Here is a 16,160-nt window from a genome sequence, read left to right on the forward strand (position 1 = left end):
ATTCAATTAAAAAAAAAAAAAAAAAAAAAAAAAACACCCACAAAACCCAAAAGGCAGGTATCAATTAGCTAGAAAGAATAACGATAGGATCCTGAATAAAGGATGTTGGAGTCCTAACTGACAAGGGGAACACGAGCCAGTAGTGGATTCTTTTGGTGAATCAGACCAGCCATATCTAAGACCCTATCAGCAAAAGTACTGTCACCAAATCCAGGGAAGTAATTAATCCCCTCTGCTCAGCAGTTTTAGGTCCCCAACCAGAATACTGTATCCAATTTTGCACTCATTAGTATAAAAGAAACGGTGATGTACTGAGTATGCCAAATGGAAAGTCACCACAGGTGCTCCTGACATGGAAGGAATGCTCAGAGAGTTGGATTTAATCAGAATGCTAAAAATTGTGGAGGGGGTGAAGATGGCTTTATTGCTCTCTGTGAGCTCCCATTAGGCAGATGAAAAGATGCAGATGCTCAGAAATCCAAAGTGAAAAACACAAGGCAACCAACACAAGCTGCAACAACAGAAATTCTGATTAAATAACGGTGCAAACAAAAAAGCTGTACAGAGAAGTCATGGTAGCTGCATCCTTGGAGATACTCAAAATTAAGACAAATATGATCCTGAGTGACATGACCTAGCTTTAAAGTAAAATCTAGCTTTGAAATCAGCCCTGCTTTGAGCTGTGCCCTGCAACTGTCACTTCCAACCTAATTTATTCTATGATGTTTCTTAAGTTTCTTCAGCTGGAAAACAAGGATTTCAGGGCATGTCACTAAACACACCCCACAGAGCCATGGCTGCATAGAACAAACTGGACAAAGTTAAAAGAGAAATAGCAGCTCACTGGTTTATTGTATTTCTTTAATAAATTATTCTAAGAACTTAACAGTGACAGTAAAATACATGATGGATATTAAACCAATGCACATAAATTGGGTGAGAGGAGAATCCGCTTTTTCCTGATACTTAACCAAAATATTGAATTCTTTTCAGTCTAATTATTTTACTTCATCATACTCTTGAAGTGCATTACAAACTTTAGTCAATTATTTATTTCTTAGGCCCTGATTCTGAAGTGATTTATATAGGTATAGTATTAAATCTGGGTAAAAACCCTTAAGAACCAAGAAACTTTACCACAATTATAAGTTATTTTGATTAGCCTAGTTTCACATATATTGTGATATCTAAATCTAATCAAAGATTTGTAGGGTGTTCAACACAGGCTTGGAAAGTCCATTTCTTTTTTCTGCATAAGAAGCAATTTTCCAAGATGCTGCAAAACCTAATCAGTTACCTTTTTATTTTCCCATTCTTTGATGGAGCTGCTGTGTCCAGTAGGAAGCTGCAGGATACCATCTGTACCAGCAGAGAGCAACGGAGGCTGAACCTTACTAAGGATCTTTGAGCAGAGTCTGAGAGAATCAGTAAGCTCAGACAAGTGCAAAGTATGAAGATGGCTTGTCAATGCAGAAATCATCCTGAGCAACAGCTGAGGCAAGTGTTCTGTCTGTATTTCAATGTAAGTCTCCTAGTAACAGGAGTAGTAAAATAATAATAAAAACTTGTTAATTGTCACACCAAATTCCACCCTGAAATTTATTTTCTATAACAGAGCTACCTATCATTTGCTTAACTGTGTTCTAAACATACAGAACATGGAAAAAGGAAAATTAATATCTTAATATACAAGAATAAGAAATACATGCTTTAATAAAAAGTATTTACAAAATTAACTTTAAACTTGGGTAACAAACAAATACAAATATTTAAATATTTAGCTCTTTTTCAAACTAGTACATATTGTTCATTACAAAACAAATACATTAAAAAACATCATAACAAGGGTGAAGAATGCTACTATTACTTTATTAATCTTAAGATAAAAGTTTAAGAATGAAAGATAAACAAGCTATTAAGAACTAAAGGAAGAACAGGCTGATTGCCATACCTGACACAGCACTCTCATACTTCTAGTAGGCTTTGAAATGAGAAAGCAGAGAATTGAGGAAAGACAGGTATAGAAAAAACAGTTCCAACAGTCTTTGCTATGTTAAGCAATGACAACAGAAAAAGAAGATACATCTTATGACATTTAAAAGATCCTTAAAAGAAAGCAGGACATTTAAACTAGCATATCAAACTACAAAAGACTACACTTGCAATGACTACACAGAAAAGAAAATGAGGACAGACTAAAATTTTCAGGTATAAGCATCATAAACCCCATTTCAATTATGACTAACCAGTCTATCAAGAATCATATAATGAAACAAAACCTTTTAATGTCAATTTATGCCAATATATTTTCAGGAAAAGCAATTAATAAAGTATATATAGTATTTCTGCAGACCATAAATATATAGAATCCCAATGTTAGTAATGAACAAGGTAATTCTTACCAAAGAAACAATATCCAACAAAAAATCCACTAACAAGCAGAAATTTGTCAGAGGTAACTCAGATTGCTCACTATCACCTCCAGGCCCAGTTTGAAGTCTGGCATGTAAAGTCCTCCTGCAAAATTCAAAGAGTGTCACAATATTTTCAATTCCCATATTTCTGTAACTTAATGCTGTATATATTGGGGAAAATCCCTATAAACCAATCAGCAATTTATCATTTTATTGTTAAGGGACTTATTTGGCCCCATGCCAAATAATGCTTTCAGAACAAGCAGTAACTAGCCTTTTAGTGTAAAACAAACTGTCTTCATTTGTAAAATAAGGAAATTCAAGCTACAGAAAACTGAGCATGGAAGACAAAAAATTAGATAATACAGCAGCCCATGTAGAAAAAAACCCAAACAAAAACAATTCTCCAGATTTCATTTATTTATAATGCAATTTCGTATCCATGTTGATTGTGACACTACTTATATGTAGTGAAATACTCACCTGCATGGCTGTTGATGACTTTCCTTATGTAAGCAATTCAGACCAACACATAAAAATCAAGTCACAGACATCTAGATCAACCTCTCACACTGAGCAGGACTGCTAAAAACACTAGATAAATTTGCCCAGTTTCGTTTAGCAGAGTTCTGGAAATCTTATAAGAAAGCTCCACAGCCTTCCTGGCTTCCACTGTTCCACCTTTTTTCCACTGCTGCACAGTGTTCTTAGCAAAGCTTTTCTCGAAATCCAACCTGACCACTTGAGTGAGCACTTGTCACTGTCCTTTGTTTTCCATCAGCTGTTATAAAAAGTATAGCTGTATGAGCATTGAAAATGCCCTTCAGGAAGTCACAGGGTGCCATTCAATTTCCCTCTTTACCAGGCTAAACCAAACTCACCTACCTCAACCTTCAATGCAGAGTCCTATAACTGACCAGCTTAGCAGTTTCTCTACTAGAGTCTCTTCAGTTTCTCAACACTTCTCCTCAGGTGGTGTGTCCTAAGCTGGACACAATATTCCACATCTGTCCTTAGAAACACTAAGTGAAAGGAGAAATAACTTCCTTTCACCTGCTACATGTGGTCCTCGTAATGTAGAGCCCAAGACACCGTTTTCTTTAGTTATGACAGCACACTGTTGGCTCATAGACAAATTCATGTCCAAGTATCTTAATATTTTATCAAGAAATTCCATTAGCAATGAAAAAAAAATTCTACAAACTTCATTTGACATCTCTACATCATCTACCCCTTGCCACAGAAAAAAACCCTGCTCTTCTGTGGTCCCTTCATTCACTTCCCTCCTGTTAATATTTTCAGTTTTCCCTGGTTTGTGGTTTACTTTTTTCTCCTGTAGCTTTCCTGGTCATGCACAGGATTCCCGCACTTCTTTTTGCCTAAAAGAGCAGGACTAATGACAACAAATCAGGTCTCACAAATCTATTAGTTTTACCAAAAGCCATTTGTACAATGAGTAATCCTGTACTGGCCAGACAGAACAAAACCTAGCTTTGGGTCACTCTGGAGTCTTCCCTTCAGTAGAAGGGCTAATTCTGTCCCTTGACTTAACCTAGACACTGAGTTTGAGAGAACTCACGTTGCCAAGACACACGACCACATTGGACGAAAACTGGCCAAAAGATTAAAGTTATAGGGGTAGGAGGAACAAAATACTTACAGGCTAAATGATCTCATGAGACTGACTTCTTTGAAGAAAAAAGTATATAAAACAAAAATTAACTTCAACTTTACACATATGGAGATTAAATATTATCACCTACCTACAACACTCCTCAAACCAACGAGCAATGTAATCCCACATATAATAAGGCTCAAAGGAATTGAAAAGAAGATTGGCAGTTTTAATCAATTCTGCTGTTTTCTTGTTTTCTCTCAGTTTGCTGAAAAAATAAAAAGAACACTTATATTTTCATACTTACTTTTCAAGTTATATAACCACACATCACTGTAGGTTTATCCAGCATCAAGTAACACTGACAAATTATCCTCCTTTCATCCCTACAAGTAGCTGTCGCTCAAGGGCTTGGGATATTGGCAGGCTGTTCATACCAGTATCTTTTCACAGTAGCTAGGTTTCTACTCTATCCTTTCCTTAATATTTGTTTTAACCACTTTTAATAGATCTGTTTTTACCATAATTGTTCATACAGTTGTCTCCTCTCCAGTTTTGAACACCCTCCTCTCCACCTTTCAAAATATTAAATTCAAACCTTGAAACTCTATATCCCACTACCCAGCTCTTTTGTAGCAGTCTTCATTTTTGTACTACAAGAAAACTCATCAGTCTATTTTGTTTTTGAAGAACACAGTCATAAAGAATATCACAATCAATCAAACAAGCATTTTTGTCATGGATAAAGAATAAAACGTGCTAAATATTAAAAAATAAAAACAATAAAGCCAACCACTTCACACCTTTGCACTGAACACAGATGTTACAATTAACATCAGTAGATCCTTCATGAAGAAAACACGTCACAGTCCCACAGGCTTCACAGTCATGGTTCCCTCAACAAGCATATATATTCTTTAATACAAAATACATTAAACTCATTATTTACCTGCTTAGCTGTGTGTGATCTTTGTTGAAAGATGGTTCTGTCTGAAGCTCCAATTCTGCTTTGCACTGTGTATATAATGTTCGAAACACTTCAATCAATACATCCTCTAGGATAGCAGGGCCTAGGGAGAAGTACCAGCAGTCACACTTGCTTTATAGCACTGTCAGCAGTCCGCAGCTGAAAGCTATTGAAATCATTAACTAGCTTTGGTCATTGAAACCACAACATTTCTTCCGGTTCAATCTCATAAACTACCTGAATGTCAGAAAGTTTGGTTTGTTTGCATTCCAGAAACACTGGAATGCAACTGTAGTGCCTGGGAGTACACAAAGCACCAGCAGGGTTCTTTTGCTCCATGTTCAATGTGCACACAATTGCAGCTGGATACAACCACACCAACCTCAAAAGCTATGCTTGTCTTGTCACAGCAGTACAGGTCATGCTCAAGCCAACATATTCCATTTATGAGCTCAGGACAATGTAAATGGACTTCATGGAGTCTTGATCAGAGGTGAATTTCAGTCAAAAACACTTTGAAATACTCACCACTAAGCTATCTCATGCTGTTAGCATATGGACACTACACTCAAATATTTAAATGCAAATACAAGATAAAATATTTTGAGCATCATCCTTCCTTTTAATTTGAGGCAGGGTTATTTTTAGCTCAGGATACAGTCCACAGGGTACTATTTTAAAGTATTTTTGAAAGTGTGCAGTTGCAGCCCAGGAAGCCAACTACAGCCTGGGCTGAATTGAAAAAGTGTGGCCAGAAGGCCATGGGAGGTGATTCTGACCTTCTATTCTGTACTGCATCCATCTCTGGGATGCCCAACATAGGGACATGGACCTGCTGGAGCAAGTCCAGAGGAGGATCACAAAGATAATAAGTGGGCTGGAATATCTCTCCTGTGAAGACAGGCTGAGATAATTGGGGTTGTTCAGCTTGGAGAAGAGTAGGCTTCAGAGAGACCTCATTGCAGCCTTTCAGTACTTAGATGGGGCTTATGAAAAAAGAGAGAGAGAGACTTTTTATACAGGCAGATGTAATAGGACAAGAAGGAAGAGTTTTAGACTAAAAGAAGAGAGATTTAGCTTGGATGCTAGGGAAAAATTCTTTACCCAGAAGGTAATCAGGCACTGGCACAGGTTGCCCAGCAAAGCCATGGATGCCCCATCCCTGGCAGCGTTCAAGGCCAGGTTAGATGGAGCTTTGAGCAACCTTGTCTAGTGGGAGGTGTCCCTGCCTGTGTCAGGGGCATTGGAACTGGATGAAGGGTAAGGTCCCTTCCAATACAAAACATTATATGATTCCATAAAATAACTCCTCCTTTGGATTTGAGCGAAATCTCAATTTTGCAGAAAAAAAAAAAAAATTACTTTGAAAGTAATTTAAAAGGTAATCTTGCTTGAGATATCATTTACTTTTTTGTGTGTTTCCTGGCCTCACTGAGCTGCCTTCAATAAGAGTATGCTCACATAGTTAAGCAAAAAATCATTTTAGCTTATTCCATTTCATTTTGCTGAAAGAATCATCAAAGCTTTGTTACTTCATGAAATCTTAACATGCACATTGCCTCTGAACATGTAGACTGATCCCCAGAAATCACAAATTACAAGAAAGATGGCAAATTTCTGACAGATATTTTGTTCCTTGCAGTTATTCTGTCCTAACAATTCTTCTCTTTGATTATTGTATTTTTATGGTTTTATTATCCCTCCCTCAAATCTGGTAACAGATTTAAAAAATTATTCTGATTTTTTTTCAGTCACCTTCAAAACTGTATTCCAAAGAAAAAGGCAAGATATCCAAGTCTTAATTGTAAATACTTTTGGTCCCATGGTTATCTGCACACATCTGCTAAAGAGGGCATTTTAGCATTTTAAATAGGGGAAAAGAAAATTAGAAAGAAATACTGAAAAGTAATCCCAACAAACCACCCACAAAACCAAAACAATACTTGCTTCCTCTGTATAAGTTGTTCTGAAAAAAATATAACTGTTTTCTTATTAATATCTATTATCTCTGTGTGTATATTAGAAGAAAGAACAGGTGATTCCCAAAAGCAGTAGCTGAGATTTATAATAGAAACAGTCATTATTTGATAAAAGAAATGATAAAGATCCAATCTCCATTTCTTCCAACACACATTTATGTCTCTCTATGACTTTCACTTACTGTTTCCTGTGTAGAAAGTAGAAGAATTGGCATTTGGTAAATCTGATGAATGCATTAAATTAAATACAAAACACAGATATAGCTTGGAAGACAATATATTGTCTTCCTATATCTTCTTGGAAGATATAGCTAAGAAATCTGGCTAATCTGCCAGTGCTAAGCATTTAACTTTTTCAATTTAATGAAAAAGAGAGAAAAAATTTCAAAACAAAATCACATGAAACAAACTAAAAAGAGTAAATGAAAATTACCTAGTTCAGGCTTATCCAGCAAACTGATAAGAATTCGAAAAGGCTTTAAGTCTTGCATTAATGTGCTTTCTTCTCCCTGTCCATTTACTTGTAATATTCCCACCATTGCCTACAAAGAGCAAAAACATATCAGGAAAACAAAAGAAAGCTAGAAAGCAATAAAAGCTGTAAATAAAAGGAAAATTCTCAGTGGGGGAGACCACTAATTCATCTCACTGCAGCTCAATCTCCCGTGACTAAGTTCTCCCAACTTTGCCTTCAAGAACATTTCTGTGGAACAGAACTTGGTAACTTGTATTTATTTAAAATCAAAATAAAGTATTATAAGCAGATAACTCAATACTTCTTAAGAATAAAAGAGAAGAAATGAGCATTAATGAATAAATTATTTGAAAATATAAAGCAGATAGATATTAAGGACTTAATAAAACACCATCTGTCCTATGATATACTCATATGGATGAAAGCTTTCTTGACTAAATAGCAATTACAACTTCAAAATAAATGGGAAGACTGAGTTTCTATATCAATGCAGGTTAGGGAACGAGCTGCATAATTTAAAAAAAGCCCCATGAGACGACCATAGATTTTGCTTAGTTTTCTGCCTGGCTGACTTGACTGTCTGAGGTAGTTTGTTTCTTTTACAGACAAAGAAGGAAAAAAAAAAAAAAAAAAAAAGAGAGATAAAGAATAGAGTCATGAAAACCAGTTTTGCCTTGCTATCTGCTACAAACCAAGTATTATCAGCAACTATCTTAAAAGAAAAATCTTTTGTACTTTCATATGTCTTTAGAAGGCTAGAATTTTCAGTACATTGTATCTGTGAATAAGATATGAGTTGACTGGATAAAAAAAACCACAAAGAGACTGCTAGAAAAGAAGGCAGAAATGAATAATGCTTTTAAAGTCTTTCAAGAGGCAGCAAAAGGTTTTAGAAGCCATATGTCATTTGTTTTGCATATAGGCAAGGCACTGAGTCTAACGTCCATATCCTTTTCAGACAAAAGCTTTATTGACACTGATTAAGTTCAAAAGATGGACAGATTTAAAAAGACTATAACCATTAACCATGCCTAAATGTTGCTGAAAGCTCACCACATTTTTTTTTTTTAATATAAGGTACAGGTGAAACTGTAGCTCATTTAGGCCTCTCCTTTACATTTGGGTAATTTCTGAATCATCTGCTAAGGAAGGCAGAAAGATAAGAGAAGGGTGCGAGAGTGCCAATGAGGTCCCTGCTGCTGGAATATTGGAATTCTGAGGTCTCTTCCTCATCAGCGGAACAGCAGATCTCACAACTTTCAGATAAAACTGAAGGTGCTAACTCCATGCTGGGTGTCAGCTTTGAACTGGGATGAGGTGAATATTCTTGTGTCATCCACTATTGTTAGAATTGCCACTTTCATTCCTATACATAGCATCACAGTTTTGACTCAGAAAAATCCTGACCTTATCAATTTGCCTTAATGATAAAATGTCTCCTGACTTCAAGATCAGACTCACAGCAGTTTAAAAGACATCTGTATTTTGATTACTGTGAGAAAAGCAGCACAGTTCTCAGAACCTGTGATCTCAGCTCACACAGCAAGGCATTAAGGGTAAACTAGTTTAACTGCCAACTTTCTCAACTATTCCTGGCTGCTAACAGAGAGCAGAAGATGCTCCCTTTTCCTAGCAGGGAGTAAGACCATTTTAATACAGACTTTGAGTGCCATCTGAACAATTTTTTCTGATTCCCAAGACACAGAAGAGTTTCCATATCTAGACAAGAGAATTCTCCAATTCACTTTCATGAAAAAACAGGCTCCAGTGTGCTGGGTTCATTATCAAATGACATCCATTTGTGCTTCATTCATTGTGGAAAACGAGAGGGAGAAATCAAGTATTTGTTCTGTGTATTCTGCTATTCTAGAGAAACACATTATTTCGTGTCTTCATTTTACCAGGATACAAATACCACAAAAAGGTAACATTATACTGTCACATTGCATTGGCAAGTCATAAGATAAAGAGACAGCAACTTTGATCAGGACATTTATAAAAATATATGCCCCAATAAGACACTGTCTAGTTACCTGGACTAACATCTCCTTAGAGAAGGTGTTGAAATAGTAAGTGGCATGCTCCTCGGGATTGCTGTGCCTTGTACTTCTGGGTCCTACAAGGGCACCATTGTTATCAAAACCTTCAAGCAGATAAAAGACAAAGCAGATAAATATTTGTATTTTAATAGAATATATTGTAAACTTCTTTAAACTAAAAATCAACAGACTACACTGATAACTTACCAATATGAAGTCCAAGTCATGTTGGCAAGAAAAAGATGATTTTATAGAGTTTAATATGGGAAACTAAGTTATACTTTTACACAAGCAGTTTGCACACAAGTAAAAAAATAGTTTTATGCAATATTATCAACCAATTACTTCTTGTACAAAAGAAAAATGTTCACAAATGCTGCAAAACCCACAATCCTTAAAAAAAAATCACAAGTTGTCACATAAAAATATTTCAATATTAATGAGAACACAAAATTTAGTGTTTTAAATATATAGAGATGATCATCAAAACATACTGACATGACTAAGGCATTTAGAAAGAATATCAGTCACACTACAAAAACTATTTTTTTTTAATTCAAAATTACACAAAGGAGATGGACCTTTGTATTGTAAGTTTCTTTTCTTTTCCCAGTAAGTTTTTACTGCACAAAAAATAGGCTTAAGGAAGAAAAAAAAAATCAATTGGTTAACAATGGTTAAGATAACCTGATTTAAGGAGATGTATGTGATTTCTATTCATAGAGAATGTTAATAGGTAACCTCAAGCTGTAAAACAACAAGAAGGAATAGTAAACACAAGAATTAAATAATGTCATACAGAACAACAGAATTCAGGCAGTGTTCCCACATAACTGATCTCCATCTGCAATGCCTTATATCAGGAACAGAGTATCATGATAATAGAAAAGCAGCACAATATCTAAATAAAAAAGCAAAAAATCCTATATTGTCAGAAAGTCTGTCCAAATATATATCAAAAAGAAGAAGTAGCTGCTCACAACACAGGACCTGGAAGTCCCAGTATAAGTATTCTCTGAAGCTGTATGACTTTCAGTGGAGATTACATTCATGAAAAAGCTGTAAAAGAAGGTTCCTCAACTAAAAAAGCAGCCTGATATTTTAAATACACAAACCAGATTTTTCAATAATAGCAAAAGACATATCTAATCCATCAAATTTAGATGAAACATGAGTGCAGTGTTTAATCTAGAAACTATTTCTTCCCCAAAATTGAAAATGCAGGTATGGAGCATAACATTGCATTTCATTGACGTTCTTTAAAAGACGAAACCTTTGCAAAATGCTGTCGCTCACTTCCTCCCTCCCTTCATAACCTAAATTCTCTCTCAGATCCCTTTGCTACTCATGTCCTTTCTTCCCAGTCACCCGCAGGCTACCCGCCTGTGACATCTTAACTTTCATCTGGGAAAGGTGCAAGAGCGGCTGGGAAGGGTCTGAGTAGCACAAGAAGCACATATGTTCTTGCTGGTGAGCTGGGATGTCAAAGAAAGAAGGTAAAAGCAGACTGTAAAAGATATCAAGTAGAGAAGCCACTTCACGTGCCTCCATTCAGTCTCCAACTCCTGGGACATGCTTAGGAACTTCCATGATTTTGATTCCTTTTAAAATGGGTTTAAAGAGTATCTGGTCAGATTCATGTGACCACAGGCTCCATTTCTTTAAAATAACATGTCTGAATACGAGTAAATGTTTTCTAAAATTTTCTGATTTCTGATCTGCTAACTATTTCCTGAACAGTTAAGAGCCTTCTAATAGCTATAATTCTTTGCTACCCTCTTCTGCGTTACATGCTGTGGTTTTGTATAAAAAATTATATTTGTACTGTATTGATTTTACATTGTTCAGTAGAACTGTATTCCCAATAGCTCAATTTTTACTCTATAAAGTGTTGAAAAGTGATTGGTGATCTGTTAATTCAATCATACAAAGATCTAATGAAGTTTAAAGTTTGCATACTCAAATTGTAGTATCAATGCTCTTCTACATTGTTGTGCTCCAACTACTATTTACACTCTATAACGCCTATTCTCTGTTTTCTCCGGTCTATGCTTTTAGAGAAAAAGTTTCAGAGGGCCTATTTTCATGAGCCTACTACACCAGGCTCTACCCCTGAATGTGGCCCATAATTGCTGCTAGAAGAAAATGCACCAACAATTTATGACAGGAATGAATTCCAGGATGACATTCTTTATCTTCTATGTCCATGGAGAGAGAAAGTGCCTTTCTTTCTCATGAAAGAAAACTAGTACTTATTTTTCCAAGGTTCTTTCTACACAGTAGTGCAAACACTGCTAAGGAAGATACAATCCTTCCTCCACTTCTAGTGGCCAATGGAATGAAATACCAACCTACCTAGAAGCCACGCATAAAGCCTTCGGTTGAGTGACATATCCCTGCGCAGCACTACATGAAGGGCTGCTGACAAAATTCTGATCATGTCTGGACGTGTTGCCTGAAGAAGTTAGAAACACAATTATATTTAACTATGAAAAGTAATGCTGCTTCTGTGTTAGCAGCTTTAATGTTCATTAAAACCTAGCTAGTTTCATGTTTTGACATTTCTGAATTCAGCATAGTAGAAGAAAACACAATCTTGATCTTAGGAAACCAAAATATGATTATTGTTTGGAAGAGATACTATATAATAACATGCATCCTTTAAGATCAGCAAAAATAAGAGATTTGACTAACAGCTCCTTTTTGTTGTAAGACATTTCATTTTACTGTGAGTCAAAAGCTTTGGAAGAAAATTCTTAAAATCAAGTTTAAAAAAATTGAAGTGCTTTTTCAGTTTCTGACTATTTTAAATGCTTGTGTAAGTCTTAATATTGAAAAAATGCTGTATTGATAATTTCAACATTTCAGTACTTAAACAGAGAGACTCCAAATACTCCTAAAGTAACTGATAAACGTGAGTGAAGCACTTTCACAAGCAAGAACACTGCTCCTTTTTACATAAAAGTGCAGGTTTTTCCTAATTTCTAACAAGATGAGAATCAGTCTTGTATTAAGTTTTCCTTTAGGAGTCAAATAATTCATGGGTCATTTAAAAACAGGACATAACTAACAATAAATCCAGTCAAAAAAAAAAAAAAATTATCTAAAAGTTGCAAGGTCTGTCTCCCATTACTGCTAGGGCTAACCACTCACCAAAAACCATTTTCAATTCTCTAGTGTTCTGAATCTGTTGTGCTAAGAGGATTAACTTTTGCTGATTTTCAACACTGGGAATTGGAAACTTACAAATGAACAGGTAATTTGCTTTCTCATCAAAATGGAGCAAATTAAAAGCTTCTGCATAGACTAAACATAATTTGATCTTACATACACGGAAGTCAAGTTTAACTTCAAAGTTAACACATTAAGTTAAAAAGCAGAAGAGCAGAGATCATGACATGAGAATAGCCAAACGTATCAGAGAAACTCTTACATGTGACCCATGTTGGAGCTTGGAGAAAATCATTAACAAAAACCAACTAAATACTGCTGCTGACTTAAGAAGTGAAGTACCTTTAGGAATTTGTCAATTCATGTCTCAAGTTAATAACCTACCTGGCTCATGTGGAAAGGAAAACAAAAAAGGATAAGGTCCAATGTGCTCCTCTGTACTAAAACACTGGTATCTTGCACTGAAGTGCTTACTGCTTCCACCTGAAGTAATGGCAACCCCCCCCCCAAAATAGTTATTTATTATTTTAAGGAGGTAGATGTAAGAGCACTCAAAAATAAGAATAGATATTTATAAATAATGATAAGTACTAAATTAAATTATTTTAAATTTTGAATAATGAAACAAGATAAAACAGGAAAAGATAGTAAGTTTCACCATGAGGAAACACAGAATCAACACATTCCTTAAACTATACAAACATTAAGCTTGTGCTTTTTTATATCACCAATGCATATCTTAAGTTTAAAAGACAAAAGAATTCTCTACATCTTTAATAAAAGAACCCAAACCAAAAACTGCAACAAAACTCAAACACGTTTAGCTGAAGTGGTAATGAATGCAAAGTTTCACACAAAACCTAAGCAATTTTGAAATGTGAATTCAGCTTTGAAACACTACCATGCACCAAAACATCAGTTTAACTGGAGCTATAATAAGCATGCATTTTTATCTCTTTAAAGGGTAAGTCCAAAGATAGAGAATACATCTCAATCCTCCCAAAATACATTACATAATAAGTAAGTAACTTCAATGGTGTTAATTACTTATTGTAAGTTCATTGTTCCATTAAAGCATTACCATTAATTCAATGTCACTGCCAATTATGTATAGTTGATCCTCCATGGAAAGCTTCCTGTTCAGATGGGAAAGGACATAAGTGATGCCAGGCAAGCGAACTGCAGGGCTGGTGAGGAGGCTCCCCCAGAGAGCACTGTAGAACGCTGACTGATCCACAGCTGAAGCAACTTTCTCTAGCAGTGTGTTTGTTCTGCAGGAAAACCAAGCCAGCTGAATCAGGGCATGTATCACAGCTTGTGCCCCCGCCCCCAGTTTGGATAAATATTGAAATTGTTACAGCGAGGTCAAAACTTCCTTTTGAAAGGCCAAGAGAGGCCCAGTTATCCACCAAACCTTATAATGCAGCCTGAACAGAGCAATCCAGCTAGCAAGCCTGTGGGCCAATCTGGCTTGCAAAATGCTTTTGGCCTGCCCACAGGTTCTTTTTATATATTCCTTATGTTCAACAAGCCAAATAGCTCCTTCATCTGCTACTTAAAGCCAACTGTTGCTATAGACAGAGGTTTCAGACAGACAGCAGGAAAGCATAGCTGTTGGAGAAAAGAATCAAAGCAGATGGGTTTTGCCCTCTCATTCCCTGCACTGAGCCCTTCTGGTAATAACAGGGCATAAAAATACCCCAATTCTTTGAGCACAAGCAATCCCTTCCCCTGTCCTCATTTCCTCCAACTCATGTGGCAGCACCTCTACTCCCTATGGCAGGCCCCAGGAGGAAGGCTGGATAGACCTTGTTCCCTGTTGTAGTGATGCCAACTACACTGTGTGTGTGTGTCTGCCTACACAGAAATAGAAAAAGACAGCGTTGAATTGCTCTTCACATACAAGTTGTGAAAATTCAAGTTTCTGAAGTTGGAAATATCAAGAATATGTAAGCATGTGAACAATTCCAAGAATTCTAAGTGTTGGACTGTAACTTCAGCCTTTATTATGATAAGATACTACCTCAGCAGCCCAGATGCTGCAGTTATGTATGTCAACCCGCTGCAGTTATGTATGTCAACCCATATCAAGAGTCATAGAACTGTTAAAGCTGGAAAAGACCCTCAGGATCATTGAGTCCAACACAGCACTGCAAAATCCACCATTAAACCAGGTCCCAAACTACGTATCTACAAACCTTTTAAATACCTGCAGGCATGATGACTTCACTATGCCTGTTCCAACATTCCAAAACCTTGAAAACCTTTTAGGTGAATCAATTTTTCCTAATGTGCAACCTAAACTTCTCCTGGAACAACCTCAAACCATTTTCTCTTGTTCTATTGCTTGCTGCCTGGGAGAAGAGACGGGTATATGCCACTAAGTCTGCTTGAAGCCGATTCCCTTTCCATAGCTAACAGCAGGAACAAATAACAGTTAAATTGTCCTAATTAATGCTGAGAACCTCCTACCATACTATTCTGTTGCAATTAATACAACAGCATCAAATTAAAAAGCAACCACTTTGAAAACAATAATATCCACATACAAGTACATAATGGAAAGTTACAGCAACCACCCTCCCCCCATCCCATATCACCTTACTAACGTAAGTATCCTTACCTTTCATAATACTCTGATCCCTCCTCTAACCCAGGCAGAATCCCAGTTAACAGTCCTTGCAGTCCTGGTTTCAACGTTTTCCCCAAAGGGAGGTAATAAATCTCATACAGACTCAACAATGTTGGCTTGACAGACATAGCAGCATTGGCAAGGAGTGGAAATAGTCCAGAACTGTGAAAAATAAATTTCACCTTTTTAAAAGAAGTTTCTAATGTGACAATTTTATTTCTCTCTAAAGACTGATACAGGCACATCCAGTATAGTTATTATAAGCATAAGATTTTTATCTTAGAATTGTGCATATACATAGACCATCACACAATATGACTGCCTTTGGATGGACAAGTTGGTATCCCAAGGCTAATATCATGAGCCTTATTACTATTGTGATAACAAGCACTGAAGGCCCAGAGATGACTGTCTTTCACCAATAAAACAAATATGATGAACCAGAACCATCTCTGCATAACAAAATGTTAATTTTGCCCACATTAAACCACATCACAATGAAAATTGTATTTAAAAATACATTTTCTTTGCACTTATTAAGAAAAAACTGAGACTGGATAAGAACAATTGAGGAAATTTAGAGAAATAATTTTCTGGAAGAAAAATCATGGTGTTTTACTTCAGCAAGTAACCTTGAGGTAAAATTTAAGACATTTATACTGTTAGTGGCATCAAAGTTTATATTTACTACAGAAATTCAGTCTGAAAACAGATTCTAAAACTAACAATAAACTCTATTCACAATGTTGTCCATAACACAGGCTCTAAAAAACTGAAAACACTGGAAGTATGTTCTGAAGTTACTTGAATATAAGTGTAAGTTCACAAAGGTATAAATGTGATCTCCTAAGGAGAAGATAGTAAAGAT

The 16,160-nt window shown here is 36.0% G+C and overlaps 1 protein-coding gene across 10 annotated transcripts in view; it reads right to left on the reverse strand.

Moving 5' to 3' along the window:
* The window catches only part of DOP1A (DOP1 leucine zipper like protein A), a 60,129-nt gene that overhangs the window by 29,737 nt on the left and 14,232 nt on the right, over positions 1–16,160 (reverse strand). For 4 of the 10 annotated variants that reach the window (XM_040060564.1, XM_058420079.1, XM_040060562.2 and 1 more), the window contains 11 exons: positions 15,284–15,454; positions 13,742–13,931; positions 13,045–13,143; positions 11,845–11,944; positions 9,484–9,593; positions 7,409–7,517; positions 4,979–5,099; positions 4,178–4,297; positions 2,403–2,517; positions 1,952–1,981; positions 1,298–1,531 (listed from right to left, as the gene is read on the reverse strand). In XM_040060564.1, coding sequence (XP_039916498.1) covers positions 1,298–1,531; positions 1,952–1,981; positions 2,403–2,517; positions 4,178–4,297; positions 4,979–5,099; positions 7,409–7,517; positions 9,484–9,593; positions 11,845–11,944; positions 13,045–13,143; positions 13,742–13,931; positions 15,284–15,454 — 1,399 coding nt within the window. Of the gene's footprint in view, positions 1–1,297; positions 1,532–1,951; positions 1,982–2,402; positions 2,518–4,177; positions 4,298–4,978; positions 5,100–7,408; positions 7,518–9,483; positions 9,594–9,696; positions 9,718–11,844; positions 11,945–13,044; positions 13,144–13,741; positions 13,932–15,283; positions 15,455–16,160 lie in introns of those variants that run through there. The other 6 variants (XM_040060567.2, XM_040060575.2, XM_040060568.2 and 3 more) reach the window with 3 other exon arrangements.

This window comes from Hirundo rustica, chromosome 3 (assembly GCF_015227805.2).
Source record: "Hirundo rustica isolate bHirRus1 chromosome 3, bHirRus1.pri.v3, whole genome shotgun sequence".
Lineage (NCBI taxonomy): Eukaryota > Metazoa > Chordata > Aves > Passeriformes > Hirundinidae > Hirundo > Hirundo rustica.